This window comes from Rhinoderma darwinii, chromosome 1 (genome assembly GCF_050947455.1).
Source record: "Rhinoderma darwinii isolate aRhiDar2 chromosome 1, aRhiDar2.hap1, whole genome shotgun sequence".
NCBI classification, from domain to species: Eukaryota; Metazoa; Chordata; class Amphibia; order Anura; family Rhinodermatidae; genus Rhinoderma; species Rhinoderma darwinii.
In genome coordinates, this window is record NC_134687.1 from 49729075 (window position 1) to 49747353 (window position 18279).

Consider the following 18279-nt stretch of genomic DNA (forward strand, 5'->3'; position numbering starts at 1 on the left):
GTTTACTGATTCGTGCCGTGCAACCCTGGATGGTCCAGATGGATGGAGTAGTGGATGGTTGGTGAATAGCCACCATGTCCCAACAAGGCTGCGACGTCAGCAAGGAGGTGGCGGAGTCATGTTTTGGGCTGGAATCATGGGGAGAGAGCTGGTAGGCCACTTTAGGGTCCCTGACGGTGTGAAAATGACCTCTGCAAAGTACGTAGAGTTTATGACAGACCACTTTCTTCCGTGGTACAAAAAGAACCGTGCCTTCTGTAGCAAAATTATCTTCATGCATGACAATGCATCATCTCATGCTGCAAAGAATACCTCTGTGTCATTGGCTGCTATGGGCATAAAAGGAGAGAAACTCATGGTGTGGCCCCCATGTTCCCCTGACCTCAACCCTATTGAGAACCTTTGGAGCATCCTCAAGCAAAATATCTGAGGGTGGGAGGTAGTTCACATCAAAACAGAAGCTCTGGGAGGTTATTCTGACATCCTGCAAAGATATTCAAGCAGAAACTGTCCAAATACTCACAAATTCAATGAATGCAAAAATTGTGAAGGTGATATCAAAGAAGGGGTCCTATGTTAACATGTAACTTGGCCTGCTAAGTTTTTTTTGATTGAAAGAGCTTTTGATTGCTGTAAATATGTTCTCTTTACAACCTTTAAAATGTTTTGATCTCTGTTGTGCATAATAATGTGAAACAGTGCATTTTGAGTTTTTTACTTCGAAAAAAAATCTGTTATCATTAGGAGATTTGTTCAATAAAATTCACATTATACTCCAACGGTTGATGGCTTGAAGATTATCCTGACTGTCATTTGCATCGACTATTTAGGAAAATCAGCGAAAAACAACATTTGCATAATAATTTGGAACGCGGTGTATATTATATATAGTAGGTGGGGGCCCTGTTATAGATTTTGCATGGGGGCCCTGCATCTTTAAGTTACAACTCTGCATAGGCTGAATGCTCCTATAGACCATCTAGTGTTCGGGCGATTCTTAACTTCAGTCAATCTATGCCAACTTGTACATGGCATATTGGATTACATATCTTCCACCTTCTAGCCCTACCCTTCCAGCTTATATTTACTGCAGTCCTATATTATCCTGTTTCTGATAGGGTTAACAGACGCAGATAATGTGCCTGCTTAGGGATGTATGTGCGTTTTGAAGTTTAATTTTCCATTTCAATGTTTCCTTGCAGCATACACCAGAGCTGTAAATCAGACACCAGGGAGAGATGTTTCTCCAGAACCAAGGTGAGATATATGCAGGGCTATAAGATAAGAGATTTTTATTGAAATTTCTTTTCCTGACTGGAGTTCTAGCTGGATTGCTCAGCAACACGTGTACAGTGAATAAATAAATCATCTGAACAGATGGAGCCAGGGGAGCGAACCAATGTGCACAATAGTTACATCTGTGAGGGTAATGCACAAACAAGGCAGACCCCATTCATTTATATTAAGAAGATGGGTTTATACATGTATATACAGTCCTCTTCCCATGCCTTAGACAGCTGCTGGGACTTATTATAAGAAGAGGCAGATACAAGGATTCCCACAAATCTGACTACAGGGTCTTCTGCTATAACTAGAGGTATTTATTAATTTTTCAATACTCCTGCAATAAAGATCTCTAAAAAAAAAATTCGAGTTTTGTTATATCTGTATTCTGACAAGCAAGTTCTGCTATCATGGTTATCATCCAGTCCCCCCCCCCAAAAAAAATAAAAAAATAAATAAAGATGTAGCTAAAAAGGCAGCCAGATAGAATTTCAGACAACTTGCCGGAAGAGGCCAATTCAAAGACTTGTCATTTTTCCATTTGTAAAAACGCTTTATCCAAAAACCCATAATATTACACATTAAGTGGAGGTATAATACCAAGATGTCAACTTCAAGGGGCCAGTGTTAATCTCTATCAAATATCACACAACCCAGTATGGAGTGGGATGCTGCAATTAAAGGGATTGTCTGGTATAGGAAGGCCAGTTTTAAATGCCCTATCAGGGAATTCTGAGATTGGTCCCTCTTTCAGGACCCTCATTTATTAGTCAAAGTGGAGAGTGACTACAAAGTTGTTTTTCCCATGCATTACATGGACACCAGTTTGATTTGATTAAAAACAATGTATAACAAAGGCATCATTTCCCCTGTGGGCCCCCCCCCGGTCGTCGTCGTCCCCCCCCCCCCCCCGTTTCAAAGGGTGCCCAGCAGCAGGTCACTATGATCAGCTCATCCTTAGTGGAAGCTGCTAAAACAAGGGATTGCCAAAACCAACAACTGCCTTTAAAACTTTATAGCACACAGACCTATCTAAGGAAATGCCAGGATTGCTTCAGTCTTTGCCAACCAAACTGGTGAATCTGGACATTAAAAAATTGTGACTTGTTTTGAGATGCCCAGTACCTCTACAATTGTGCCAGCCTCCATACTATTGCCTGCTACACTACACCAATAATATTAGTGTAGTGTGGCAGGCAATAGTATGGAGTATGATAGTTCATACATAATACCTCATAACACTGCCAGCCTCGATGACCCTGTAATAGTGACAACCATATTGCTGACTTTATTGACTCTATAATAGTTAGAACCACTCTGTCCCCATGAGTGTCAATCACATGGCCCCTTAACAGTGCAAGCAAAACTGCCTGCGTTGCAGTATCAGCCACAGTGCCCATATAATGGACTTCTCGCCTCCACTGTTCAGCCCTACAAGTGGTTGGCTCTGGAGGAAAAGTTTACCGTATAGAAGCAATCTGTGACTTAACCCTTTAACTTGCACTGTCTTTCTGAATCTGGAATACTTGAGAGACTTAGAAAAAGCCATATATTGGAACGTCCTAGCATTATACACCGCATTCCAAATTATTATGCAAATGTTATTTTTCGCTGATTTTCCTAAATAGTCGATGCAAATGACAGTCAGTATAATCTTCAAGCCATCAACCGTTGGAGTATAATGCAAATTTTATTGAACAAACCTCCTAATGATAACAGATTTTATTTTAGAAGTAAAAAACTCAAACTGCACTGTTTCAAATTATTATGCACAACAGAGATCAAAACATTTTAAAGGTTGTAAAGAGAACTAAAATGGTAATTTGTTGAGTTTGCAGCATCAGGAGGTCATATTTACAGAAATCAAAAGCTCTTTCACTCAAAAAAAACTTCATTTTGCCTTATTAACCATTTCATAGAATACATTGGAAGAATCGATTATTTGTTTTAATTCACCATAAGCGAATTTCCTACTTGGTGAATCAATTTCAGTAAATTGCAAAAGCAAAATTCCAATCTGGCAAAGAATGTGCTCATTTCTAGTACTGATAAAAAATATTGTTATTTATTAGATATAAATACAATGTGTCAAAGTTCTAAAGATTTCCCCTGTGTCAATCACTGGTAATGGTGTAGCGTTCAATAATCCCTCTGCTGAAGCAGAACTATTTAATACGGATGGGAAAACGGCAGCTGTTTGTTTCATTTAAGATTGAATGCTTCATCATCACATGTAGGAAAACTCAGTACGTAAAACTGTCATAACGTAACTGTGGCTGAAGTGCACTTAGCCAAGACACTTTTTAATGGTATTAAGTAAGCCATGCCATTTATGTTATAGACCTAAAAATGTCATTTATTTGACAAAGTGGGATGGTTCTCGCTGGAGATGTGGCTCCTCTAAGCAACAATCGGTTTGGCGCTGGTCAAACTGGGGTGCAGTGTCTAAGGAATGTCCAAGTTCCTCACCCTTAACCAAGTCCAATGAGGTATGGACTTTCCCGATCGGATTCCCATTTTTTCACATTTGGAACCTATGGATAATGATTTTTGACACTGTCTGCCTATACAGTGGCATATGTCAGAGCCCCCCATCAAAGGTATTCATCTGGAAATACTTCTGATGTATATCTCTGATGAAAGGCTCCGACATCATGTGAACCAAGCCTAAGCCGGGCAATGCAGAACAGCATAAAATTAATATTAGCGCACATGGCCCTAATAATTAGGGCAGTGAAGGGGTTAATGTCAGGATCCCTGGTGATCTAGGGCAGTGAAGAGGTTAATGTAGAATACCTGGTGGTCTATAGCAGTGAAGGGGATAATGTCAGAATCCCCGGTGGTCTAGGGCAGTGAAGAGATTCATTTTGGGATCCCTAGTGGAGGGCAGTGAAGAGGTTATTATTTCATACCTGCGTCTAGCGGATTACTTACCTGTCCAGGCTCCAGTGGTTGTCCTGGCTGTAACAGGAAGCTGAACACTGATTGATCAACTTCCTGTTCTCTCCCTGCATTGATCATAGAGATGGGTGCAGGGAAGAATAGAGAGGTCTGTTGTACAACTGCTCCATCCTTTCTGTGATTGAGCAGAGTGTTTCAGGAGCGCTCTGCCCGATCATTAATGGGGGAGCACAGGGAGTCTCTGCAAAACCAGACTTTCCCTGAGCGTGGATAGATTTTAAGCAATGCAGCCCACTGCCACGCAGCTGAAAGGCGCAGTGATGATAACTAGAAGAAAAATCCAGGGAGATCTTCAAGGCCTTACAGGAAGCTCTCCAGAACTTTAAGACGATCTGCACTCTGCGATTGGTAGCAGCATCGCTAGGGTCCAAAAAGATCCGGGGCCCAGTGTGTTGCATATAAGCACTGGCATAAAGTATCCATAAATTCATCTCTGATCACATTCGTGTCATGACTTCTGTTTATTTACAGGATACATAACAGAGACATTATGATCCGTTGTCCCCCCTATTGATTTATAAAGGGCCCGAAGGTTTTTCTCATGGAAAATTGTGCAATGTGTATTTGCTCTTTTCCATCAGTTTTCTATTGCTTTTTGACGGTCAGAATAGTGTAGCATGCTGCATTAGTCTTTCTGTTGGAAACAGAAACCTGACAGACCCATTATATATCTTGTAAAAACAGAAGCCATGATACCAGTGTGAGCAGAGCCTTAGACTCTGTTCACATAAGTGTCATGGCGTTTGTCCTTAAAGGCTATGCAAACCTTAGATGTGATAGTTTACAGGTGGATCATGCGTGACCCGCTGTCACTGAACCCGTCAGGTCCGCGGGACTGACGGATTCAGGAAATAGCTTTAGATACAGCTGCTCCGTATAGAGAATACAGAGCAGCTGTATCTAAAAACTAAAAATTATTTTTAATAAAATGTATTTACAAAGTTACACAAAAGACAGATACACCTTTTTATTAAAAACAAATGTTTGCTTTCAAAGGTTTACATAGCCTTTAACATGTAATAGTGTAATAGAGTCTGTTAATTTTCCATCATGTTTCAGATTTATTTAATGCAATGCAAACTATGTTATTTTTGCCATCAAACCGCAATGAAAACCCAAATATATGAATATTCAGCATGCCTCAATTTTTATTTATTAGCCAATAACTAATTGATGTCAATTTATTCTGTCCGCCTTTTATCTTCATGTGCAGGGGTCACAAAAAATTACCTACCAAATCCAATTCAAGTAGGGCAAACTGGTGCTGCCTGTGAGCTAGAACTCTTGTTCCTGTGCTGCAGACACTGGTCAGTGGGGTGCGCAGCCACCGTTATATGCAGACAAACGTGTAGACTGCACCAATTGTCGTCATAACTCGCCAGAGAGGAGGAGACAAGGGAGGAGTAGTCAGGGCACCCACACTGCTTCACGCCACAATGTGTCAGGCGGCAGTGTGTTAACGACATATTTTTGTTCTTTTTCTAAAAGCTGCTGGCCAGCGGTTCTGGGCAATATACTTATAATCCGGGGCACTGGCCCTGGATCTAAATGCCTAGCGATGCTCCTGGAAATCGTAGACAATGTGACAAGGAAGGCCATGTAAATATTTCTCTGAAGAATATCCAAGCCAATTGGGGTACAAAGTGGGCCATCTTAGAAAACCGATCCACAACTGCCGAGATGTTAGTAAATTCCTGGGTGGGAGGCAAGTCATTGATAAAATCCATCGAGTTGTAAACCAGGGTTCAGTTAGAATAGTAAGAGGGGAAACTACCTGAGAGAAATACTGATACAGGGCCGTGCAACCCATTTGCAAAGGCTTATCCGCAACTGAGGTTGAAGGATTACTAAAAGGTACAGTCGGAGTCAGATGAGGAGAATATTGAGTGTTTTCCTTTTCTTGAAATCTCTCCCAGAAACAAAGTTCCACTCTGGCAGCTAGAGAGATTACGTTGTCAAGGGCTGAGGGAAGACCTTGACCCACCAATTCTTCCTTGATATGACTGACCGTCAATTGAGATGTAAAAGAGCACACGCAAAAGTGGTGGTACCACTGAAGAATCTCAGAAATAGTGCCAGTAAGGGGTCAGAAAAGACATAATTGTAATGTTTCACTCTAAAAGAGGTGACATCCAAGTCAGAGCCTTTCTTGAGAGCAATGAAATCACATAGGCCATTTTGGTACGGTCAGAATAGAATTGCTGGTTGATAAATCCTCAACAGGCCTTAGGAATACTGTCAAATCGTGAAGGTGCAGGTAGATGAAGTGGAGGCACTCAAATGGAAGAAATTGGTGGGGTGGTCACAATGCACAATTTCTGGACTACAGATGCAGTGGGTGGAGTGGAGACTGTCAGCAGCAGAGCATCCAATCAACAATGAATTTCATGTAGGGCTTCGCCAACGTTCATATATTGCATGTGGGCACCTTTAGTGTCTTTCATACAGGATGGACCATCAGTGTATGATTAGTGATAGTCCATATCCAAGTACTTGACACAGTGCCGCTCCAAACACTGTGGCTTTGTGTGGCATGCAGCTTCAGGTGAGTTGCAGTACCAGACACTGCCACACAGACATTTACGGCTCTGCGTGTGTTACTGCGGTAAAGAAGCTATGGCAATATTTTGTTTTGCTGATCGTAGGGTGCCGCATAGATTACACTTTGATGGCCTTTCCTGAAATATAGGAACATTCCATTTGCTTTAGTTCTTTATTTTAGCAAGCGCAGTAAAATTAATAGATTCAAATTCCTAATTTCAGTCATACTGTACATGCTAGGGGTCCAAATAGGTATAGATAATGCATGGGGTTATTGATTCATCAAAATCATAAAAGTACCATAGATTAAAAACCCATGAGAGCTAATCAATTTAAAAATCAATGCCAGCTAATCGGTTTATTGCGATGAAAACAAATGCAAAATGCAATAACTTCAGTACTTCAAAATGAGGAAGCACATATACTTCATACTATGGATAATGTTACATTCAGACAGTGCAAGTCAAAAGCATAGGTACTATAGAGGCAAATCCTGCAGCGGCGATGAGGCCCTTGGAAAGAGGGGGCCAAGCCCCGGTTGGTCCCACCACTTTTGTAGGATTTCCTTCTCCAGAGGAAAGGGTTGCCCAAGGGTCATGAAAAGGGCATGGATGGGGAAACATACACCAGGCACTTTTGTTCTGGGTCCGATTTTCAGTTAGGGGAACGGTGATGATGCAGAGAAAGGACAAATATGAGGCAAGTTGGGACAAAAATTTAATTTTGTATCCCTCCTTAAAAACACAAGATTGACTCCGTTATATAAAAGTGACCAATTCGCTGCTATGTCCAGTTGTGGTCTGAAGGAAACACTTGTTTTATTTTACCTTAGAAATAAAAAGAACACATCTAATAAGTTGTCATACTTGTAGTTTCTCAAGGTTGTTGGGATCTATCGGAAATTGACATCAAAGGGCACACACAAGAGCTTTGAAGACGACACCATCTTGTAGAACATCAATAACAGATACAGTATACATGACAGATGAAATGACCGACTGATCTACACAACACGGCGTGATTCATTGGAAAGTAATATTTCATGCTTCTTCTCTATACCTCACTCCATAAGACATAAAAAAGCCATAGTCTGGTTTATACTCCGATGTAGCAGAGCTGAGTTCCAGAAACAGAGATGAGTGATCATTTCAAATTTCGATTTGCTGGCAAAAAGGAAAAAAGGAAAAGCAGCGCTGGAATCAGGGAGACAGCGCTATTCAGGTCAGTAAACCAGTTCAACGTATTTGACCTAGCGACAGGTCCTTTTTAACGTCTGATCAAATGCATAGTCCAGGCAGGATACTGCTTTGTTATAGATCAGGGGTCCCCAACTCATGGCTTGCAAGGTCCTGCTGTGTGGCTTGCAGTTTATTACAAGAACATGAACGGCGGTCCTGGCTGGTAATTTTGATTTTTCGGTAGAGCAGGGGGGGCAGTTGCAGCGCCGTAATGACATTCAATGGCTTTTGTGGGGGTGGGGGGGGGGGGGGCGGGAGCAGGCCTATATTTAAATACATAGAAGGGCACATAAAAGCATGGTTTCTCACCTGCCCACCCCTTACAAGAAAAACCTAATACCTGCAGAATTTGAATTAAACTAAAACAGGGCCCGACATCCTTCCCCCAAACAAACTACCTGCTCTCCCCCCCAATCTTGGAAGGTCACAGGTACATGTATGAGGGCAGGTAATATGTTTGAGGGTAGTGGTAAGAAGCCATGTTCATATTACCTCTTTTATGTATGTAAGATGCCCCTTAGTCCTATTGCACACATAGCATAATTATTATTTGGAACCGTTTCCAGTTGTTTCCTGTTTTGTAACGGTTCCGTGGCTTCTACGAAATCTTGACGTTGAATGTGGCTTGCGACCATGCTGAATGTGGCTCTCAAGGTAAGATAGGTTGAGGACCATTGTTATAAAGGCTAATTTCATTTTTTTGTACACAGAAACAAGCTTGGGATCTCTGGGAACATGTGACATTAGGGAGACCTTAAAAAACAGAACTGTCACTTTCCTAAAATGTCTGTTTTAGTAATACTTATTATTTACTATTCTCCATAAAATATCAATCCTGGAGTATCTTTTATTAGAACTCTGCATGTGACATTCCTCTGTTATTCCACCCGAAAATGTATGAATAAATTGACAACTGGACATTACGATTGTTACCCATGTCAATAGATGTATCCCTATACGGTTTGATACTATCAACACTGAAGACACAGTGTGCAAGTATATAGGGACACGCACGCTTTCACAAAAGGAAAGGTATCACCCAGTTGTCAATTTATTTATACATTTACAGGGGGAATAACAGAGGAGTTTTACAATATCATCCCTTCTTGGTTATAGATGGAAAAAATTCTGATACTTAAAGGGATGAACACAGGGAAAGACAATATTCTCTGTCCATATTCAACTTTGGATCTGAAAAAAGAACATATAAAAACACGCCAGAACCTCGTATCCCCTCTGCCCTACACCCTTTCAAATCCAACCCTAAAACAAACAACATATGGAACTTCAACGAAAACAGTAGCAAAGGTGAATAAGAAGGTTCCTGAAATCATGACAGCAATCGTAACACTGACTTGTGGCTGCTGCAATGTTGTTCAAAAACATCCATTAAAGCTATGACTTTAGTGTTATAAGCAAGAACTATGTGTAGGGAGTGGAAGAAAGTAAATCAAGATCTCTGATATCGTAAAGCTGTGAGACATGTAAAGGCCCTTTTACACCTGCTGATATTCGGCCGGTGCAGCGAGCGCCGATCAACGAGACATGGTTGATCGGCGCTCGTTTGCTCCTGTCACACGGAGCTATGGATGGAGACGAGCGGTAGTTACTCCGATCGCTCATCCCCATCCATTATTATCATCTTGGCAGCGCGTCTCCCTGTTTACACTACACAGGGAGATGTGCTAACGACAACGATAATCTTTTACTTTTTTTAAACTATATGACCAGCAGATGAACGCTGCCCTTTTTACACAGGGCAATTATCGGCAACGAGTGTTATATGAACGCTCGTCTGCACGATAATCACCCAGTGTAAAACCCCCCTTAGAAACAAGCAGATATACTCAATGAATAGACATGTACAATTAGCTGTCGATTAACTTTACAAATATACATAGGCAGAATTTGATTCCAATTTTTATTTTAAACTATATAAACAAAATATAATATATATATATATACATATATATATATATATATATATATATATATTATATAAATATACATATACATACATACATGCATATATATATATATATATATATATATAAAATGTATAAATAAATGTTACATTTTGTTTTTATCTATTTTTAACAACATCACCAAAAAAGCATATTAAAAATTATAATCACGGCAGACCCTCTGATATTATAGCAATTTACCTACCTCGAAACTCACAGATCCATTGTGGTCTGTGTCGAAAGCATTAAACAGAAAGTGTGCGTAATTTGAAGCATCTACAAAATAAAATATATAGAATTAGTATAAATGAAATCAATTTTGCCAGTCAAGATTTGTATAATTAGTATTAGTGTAATTATTTATAAAGCTTTAATACATTTCATGGTTCCACGCAGTGTGGTACTAGAGATCATAAAGATACAAGTACAAATAGACAATCAATTTAGAAGTTACAAGATGTCCATTCTTAGAGAATAGTGAGGGATTAGGAAATACAGCCGAGAGGTGGAGGTGATGTGTGCTGCATTGAGGGTGAAGACAAGGGCAGGTTGACTTGATTGGTGTGTGTGATCATGAGCCCAGGAGGAGGGCAGCACAAGAGAAGTCCTGGAATCTCAAGTGTGAGAAGGTAAGAGGAGATGAGAGGTCCTGTGACGGATGAGGGTTCACATAAATAAAGTGTTTTCTCTGGGTGATTGGCAGCCAGTGGAAGGTCTCATAGAGATAAAAGGTGGTGGAAAGGTGTAGGAGTTAAGCAACTGGAGTTAGACTGGAGGAGCACTAGTTGATTTGACTGTAGGTCACAGAGTAGGGTATGATATGCGTATACACAAGCATTTTCATTGTCATATCATGATAGTAGCATATCATCGGTGGGAATAGAACAGATATGGGAATCTTCTTGGAGGTGACCAGAAATGGTTCATATACGGAGGTAAGGAATCAAATGATGGGGTTCATAATAGACAATTTCCTGATGATGATTTAATAGACATAAAAGTTAAGTACAGTTACAGTATGGTTCAGATTAGTAAACATAGTTATATGTTATTATTCTAGGGATTTGATGGTTGCCTGAACTAATGAATATCATAGCAGTAAGATTTACTATCCCTCAAGACCTTGGTAAGAAGGTTCATGAGACGATCATGAAAACCATTGCGAGTAACTTGCTCCATATTTGCAAACAACTAAACCTAATTCACCGCGACGTCATGGCTTCCGTTTTCACTGGATCCATGATAAATTTCACATCACGATCCCTTTTGAGCCCCTTGACAGATCCATTATGATTCAATTGGATCCAATTTTTCTCCCCATTGACTTTTGACTTATAACGGGTCCATCAATTTTACGATTTTTTTTTTACTGGATTGATTAGTGCTGCATAATACATGATTCCACCTGTCCAAAAGAAACAGATCTGATGGAATAGAACTAACTCAAGTGTGAACAGAACCTTAGACATTTTATAAAGCTTAGACACCTTAGGCTTCTCCATGTTTTAAAGACCAAATTCAGGAGTCTTAAGGCTCCTTTCACACTAGCGTTAGTATGCATTTACCTGTCTTCTGTCAGAGGAACAGAGGATCGAAAGATTAAACGGAAAGCAATGGTTCCGTTACAATTGTCATTGATTTCAATGGTAATTCTTTTGTTTCAGTTGCTTTCCGTTTGTCTCCATTCGCTAGGTTTCCGTTTTTTTAAAGGAAACTTGACTTTGCTTCCGTAAAAAAAAAAAAAAAAACTAGCGAACAAAGACAAATGGAAAGCAACTGAAACAAAAGAATTACCATTGAAATCAATGATAATTCTATCAGAACCGTTGCTTTCCGTGTAATCTTTCGATCCTCTCTTCCTCTGGCGGAAGAGAGGTAAACGTATACTAACGCTAGTGTGAACTTAGCCTTAAGACTGCTGAATTTGGTCTTTAAAACATGGAGCTGCAAGGATGGGGTGGGTTGTTAATAACAGTGATGGGACATATTTATGAATATCCCAAAAAAAAAAAGTGTCGAGCTTATGTGTAAGATCAGCAGCAGACTGTACATGGAATAATTATTGCTCATTTATTGTATTGCGAAGAAGAATTCTATTTTCTGTTGCCAGTTTTAGTATGAAGCTGTCCAACTGGTGGCTCGTAGGTTGCAAAAGTCCCTCATCTTTCTGAAAATCCCTGCAGGCTCTGTTGAGTGAATTTTTTGTAAAAATATTTATCTCAAAATCACATACTGTAGTTATATTAGTTCCCTAACATAGAAGTATAATAGAACATAAATGTAACACTCAATAGGTTATGCAAAACCATAAAGAATAAATACAATATCTGTTAGGAAATTCACCAATTTTGCGATTTGGCTTTGGTGGAAAGAAACTTCAAAAATAATTTTTTAATAAATCTTACTTCATTTAAATTGCCATTTGTCTTTTGATAAGATAATACTAATACGTTTTGACATTTTAAATGCAAAATCAAATAGAGCCTCTCTTTTCAAATGTATTATGTATTGTAACAGACAATATAGAGTAATAAATTACCTGTAGAGAACCCTGAATATTCAGAATTTGTGATCAAGACCTTCATACACCAACAATAAAAAATGTTTGGATAGACTATCAATATCAGTTCGGTGGGGGTCCAACTCCAATCAGTTGACTAAAGTGGCTGCTGCGCTCCAGTGAGCACCGCGTCCCCTTCTTTTTTTTTACCAGGAGCATTGCCATAAATTTGGTAGCGGCTTTGCCTAGTATTGCAGCTGAGTACCAATCAATTGAATGACACTCACCTGCAGTGAGCTGCAGTACCAGGCACAGCCACTACCAAATGTATGGTGCAGTGCCTGGTTAACAATAAATGGGTTGTGGTGGCCCCTTCAGTCAGCTGATCAGTGGAGTTCTGGGTGTTGGACTCCCACCGATTTGATAATATATTATAGCCCTAGATAACCCCACTAGACCTTATGGAGCGGTACTTTTTTGGTTCTCCAAATCCCTGAGTCATGCACCGACCCATCAGGCCCTGCACTAGGCACAACACAGTATAGCAGTTTAAACTGGGCTAAACATTATTTAATGTCAAGCAGCTAAAAAAAGAGGAAAAAAAATGTCCATGACCCTCAGGTTGAAACAATAAATTGCTAATTTTTTACTTTTTAAGGAACTTGTGAATTACTCACATGGGCATAAATTATTTTTTTCCCAGTGTGGCATCAGTCAGTTGTAAGACTTTCTGATGTGAGAATTATATAATGTGGATATCATGCAAACTAAGACCTGATTTAGTGCACAGTAAAAGGAGTGCGATTTTTTTTTTACAAAATTTCAGCACGGTTTTAGGTTCTTGGGTACCTTGTGACCTTGCTTAAATCATACCTATAAATTGGGTTGTCCAGGATTAAAAAAAAAAAAGGGCATTTTTTTTTTTTTGCATCTGGTATTCAAGAGAATGGCGATGAGCTGCAATACCATAAATAGCCCAGATGTGGCGCTCCTTCTCGAAAATAAAACTGACGCTTTTTTTCCTAATTCTGGCCAACATCTTTAATTTAAATACTTTTTCAGGCATCCATGTGTACTACAATTACACTGAAGAAACCTCAAAGACAGTAGACAATCTATTGAACAATCTGTTGCAATTGTGGGCAGCGTTAGGCAAAAAATGGAACAATTGCCATTGCAATCAGTTAGATTCCAGCTTTTATTATCTAACGTTGAAAAAAAATGTGATACTACTGGCAACTGGTCCACTGCTTTTTCTGCACTAGTTTGTATACACGAGGCCCATTGTGCTTTATGGACAACTCATGTGATTCAAATAAACAACACAAATCTAATAAAGTTGTGAAAAAGACCAGTAGAAAGTACTAACTACAGATCAAAAAGAGAAAATATTGTTGTGTACATCCAAACACTGATCTAATGAACTGCTAAGCAAAATGTAGCTCCCAGAAGAGGATGACCCCTCCGTTTGCATTGGACGGATTTGAGAACGTGGAGGAGATGAGTTTGCGCACACCTGAAAAATACACCAGTTGCCCGAACTCATTTAGGACTGGATTACTTTTCAGAATTCCAAATTTTAATATCTCAAATTTACATGAAGTACGGACCTTCTACCTACACTGTGCCCGCCACCCTGGGGACCCTCATTAAAGGGAAACTGTCAGCTTCTATTTGCCTACCAAACTGGTCCCAGCATTTGGCAGGTTTTGTATAACTCGGTGCCCACATAACTTTAGTTTACTTTGTTTTATCTTGTTTGTCCAGATAAACGACTTTATTGCCATCTGCGGGTGCCACTTGAACGGTCTGTTTCCCCGCAAATTTTCCTGTTCTCGCAATTTTAACCTGCTCAATTCCGCAAGCTAAAGCAGGTTGGAATAACTCTCTAAATGGCTTTTTATTGGCTCTATTGTGGGACTGATGATGCGAATGATGACTACAGCGCTGAGGAATACTGTACGTTGGCTCCTTATGAGCAGCAGGTAATAGGTTACATAATAGATCTGAGTTTTGTTCTTGTAATCGGCCAATGGATGGCATTTGAGTTGACAAATCACACATGGCAGCGTGTTACTAGTCATCACTTTCTGCAGAACTGACTGAATGACATATATGCAGCAGCAATAAAACAGACGATATTGCAGAGATCAGAATCAGAAGCATTGTTCATTTCTCTACATTAGCCTTTGTTGACTGCATATCGACCTTCATTCACGGATCAATAACCACCGAGAGGGGGAGGCAGAGAGCACCGATAAACGTAACATCATCATTCATTTTTTATTTTGGTACACAGGGAGCAGAACTACAGCAACTATTGCAGAATTATTCTCATTGTGGTAAATTAGTTAAAGTATTTCAATGTTACAATATACAGAATATATGGACAAAAGTATTGGGACACACGTCTTAATCATTGAATTCAGGTGTTTCATTCAGTCCCATTGCCACAGGTGTATAACATCAAGCACCTCGCCAGGCAGTCGCCTTTACAAACATTTGTGAAAGACTGGGTTATTCTGAAGATCTCACTGAATTTAAAGGGAAGGTGTCATGATTTATTTTTTTTATCATATTGCTTTTAATATAATATTTTCAAAAATGTTATTTCATTGTGCTCTCATGTTTTACTTTTTAATGTATTTTTACTTTTACTTCTCTATGGGGGCTGCCAGTTTTTTTTCATCTCTGTATGTGTCGATTAACGACACATACAGAGATGGAATATGGCACATACAACCCCATAAAGAATGCGAACGGGAGCCGTTCCATTCTCTGTTGCGTGCGACGTCTGTGTGGGAACGGCGCATGCGCCGCTCCCACACAGGCCAAAACGAAGCTCGTTCGTAGAGCGAAATCCGGCGCCATTTTCATGTGGTCCGGAAGCCGCTGCTGGACAGTAAGATGACGACTTCCGGCCACAGCTTCCGGCCATATGCTCAACGAAGCGAAGGCGCAAGGAAGAGGAGCATAGACCAGCGGAGGTGGCAAGGGCAGGTAATTTATGTTCGTGTGTATTATGTTCGTGTGTATTACGTTCGTGTGTATTATGTTTGTGTATGTTCGTGTTATACTGTCTGCTGAGCACTGTATCTAATCCTCCTACACTGTGCAGTCGCTCAGAAAATGGCGGCACACAGTGTAGGAGATTTGAAGACATTCAAACCCTTCCTTCTCCTGGCACTAGCCAGAATAAGGGAGGGGGGATTGTGTGAGGACACTAGAGGAGAGTGTGTCCACCCCAAATTTGCAGCATACATCAATGAGGTTGCTTTACCACAGTGACCATGCTGCAATTTTAGGAACTGCTCTCTCTAGTGGCCAGCATATGGAAATGTTATAAATTAGAATCTAATTTATAATATTTCCTGACTTTTGAAAAAATAAAAAATATTAAAACAATATGTAATCACTTAAATACTAATTGTTCAACTGAAAAAAAAATAATAATAATTTCTAGCGACACATTCCCTTTAAACGTGGTAATGTAATAGGATGTTACCGTTGTAACAAATCAGTTCATGACCTCCTAGATATTTCGCAATCAACTGTGAGTGATATTATTGCAAAGTGGAAGCGTTCAGGAACCACCGCGACTCGGAACGACGTAAATTTACAGAGCGGGGTCACAGAGTGTTGAGACTCATAGTGTATAAAAGTCGCCAACGCTCTGCTGAGTCAATAACTGCAGAGCTAGAAACATCCACTGGCTTCAACATCTGCACAAAAACTGTGCCCCGGGGGCTTCATGGCCTAGGTTTCCATGGCCGAGCAGCTTCATACAAGCCTCACATCACCAAGCATAATGCCAAGCATTAGATGAATTGGTGTAAAGCACGACGTCACTGAACTATGGTGCAATGGAAACATGTTCCGTTGAGCGATGAATCACGCTTCTCTATCGGGAAGTCTTATGGACGAGTCTGGGTTTGGTGAATGTCAGGAGAACGTTACCTGCCTGACTGCATTGTGCCAACTGTAAAGTTCGGTGGAGGAGGGATAATGTAATGAGGTTGTTTTTCAGGGGTCGGCCTAGGCCCCTTAGTCCCAGTGAAGGGAAAGCTTAATGCTTCAGCATGCCAAGACATTTTGGACAATTGTAGCTTCTAACTTTGCAGGAACAGTTTGCGGTTCGGTGCTTTTCTGTTCCAGCATGACTGTGCCCCAGTGCACAAAGCAAGGTCCATAAAGACATGCTGGGGTGAGTTTTGGAAGAACTTGACTGGTCCGCACAAAGCCCTGACTTAAACTCCATCCAACACCTTTGGGATGAACCAGAACGGAGATTGCGAGCCCGGCCCTCTCCACCATCAGTGTCCGACCTCACAAATGTTCTTCTGTATTAACGGGCAAAAATTCCCACAAACACACTCCAAAATCTTGTAGAAGACCTTCCCAGACGAGTGGAAGCTGCTTTAGCTGCAAAGGGGGGACCAACTCCACATTAATGCCTATGTACTTAGAATGGGATGTCATAAAAGCTCCTGTAGGTGTTATGTACAGGTGTCTCAATACTTTTGTCCATATAGTATATTTTGACAATAGTGTTGAATTAATATACAAAATATATCAGAAGGTTACAGAACTTTTTACTATACGATAATTAAGCTTTATGTAAATGAAGCTGGACCATACTTTTAAAGGTTGTCAGTGCCACTATCAGATAAACATAAGAAAATTGATCTAAAATCACGTACAGATGTAGCAGAGCTGAGTTTAATATAGTTCCAAATACCAAAATTCACACGTAATAGTGCTGTAAGTACACATTAAGGTCAAATCCGCACGTCTTTGGACACAGCACCCAATACCTAAATTACAGGTCATTTAAAACAATCAACTACAAGACACTGTGAATTAGACGAGAAACCTTATCTGGTAGCTGGGGATTCTGGGGTCCATCCTCCATCTGTACGTCCACTTTTAATTGCATAGTAATCTTTGTTGTTATCATTGCACAATTAGGACACATCATCAATCAGATCTAATGGGTCGGGCCCTCTCGAGGATTCTAGTAGTCTGATGGGTCATTTTGACCCTGCCGTCCATTAATGCAAGACTGTTGCTAAACCCTGGTTTCTTCCACAGTTTAAATAGACCATACTTGTCTATAATGACTGTACAATCCAGGGTGTATGTCTATAGAGGTCGGTTTCACACGGGCGTAATACAACTACATTTTAACATCCGTATTTTGGCCAACCGGATCTGGGGTTCTATGGGGATCGAAATGTAGCTCAACAGGGCTGCAAGAGACAGAGCGGACATACCATAATTGCAACTGTGCAGCTGCATAGGGGCCCTCTGGACAAGGGGGCCCATTGCTTTCTTACAAAAATAATAGTGCCCCCTACAATCTATTAGATCACATGTAAGGGGCAACACTCCTACCTTTCCATGTTTTACAATTATTGATAGGTTGGCAACCACCAGTGAGAGATTTTTTGGAGAGCCATAGACTAGGAGGTCTATGGTGGGCACATCAATGTCATCAAATCAGCAGTTAGAAAACAAGGGGCCCATATACTGTTCTTGCACAGGGCCCTGTGTTCTCAGTGTCTGCACCTAGCGGGAGATCCGTCTCCCATATTACACCTGCGTGAACACGACCTTAAACAAATCTCATGTCTACATGTATTAACACATGAATGCCAATGGGTAGGTCTGCCCAGCTGCTGGAGATAAGGTTTATTGATGATGGTTTATTACCCACTCCCTTATTTACAGGGTTAAATATCAAGCCAACATCTGAAAGAATCTGTATTCTACATGTTGGGGGTTTCGATTA

At 40.4% G+C, this 18279-nt stretch overlaps 1 protein-coding gene across 2 annotated transcripts in view; it reads right to left on the minus strand.

Moving 5' to 3' along the window:
• Positions 1-18279, minus strand: part of KCNIP4 (potassium voltage-gated channel interacting protein 4) — a 542821-nt gene that overhangs the window by 8290 nt on the left and 516252 nt on the right. For both annotated transcript variants that reach the window (XM_075858647.1, XM_075858642.1), the window contains exon 4: positions 10194-10264. In XM_075858647.1, coding sequence (XP_075714762.1) covers positions 10194-10264 — 71 coding nt within the window. The remainder of the gene's footprint in view (positions 1-10193; positions 10265-18279) is intronic.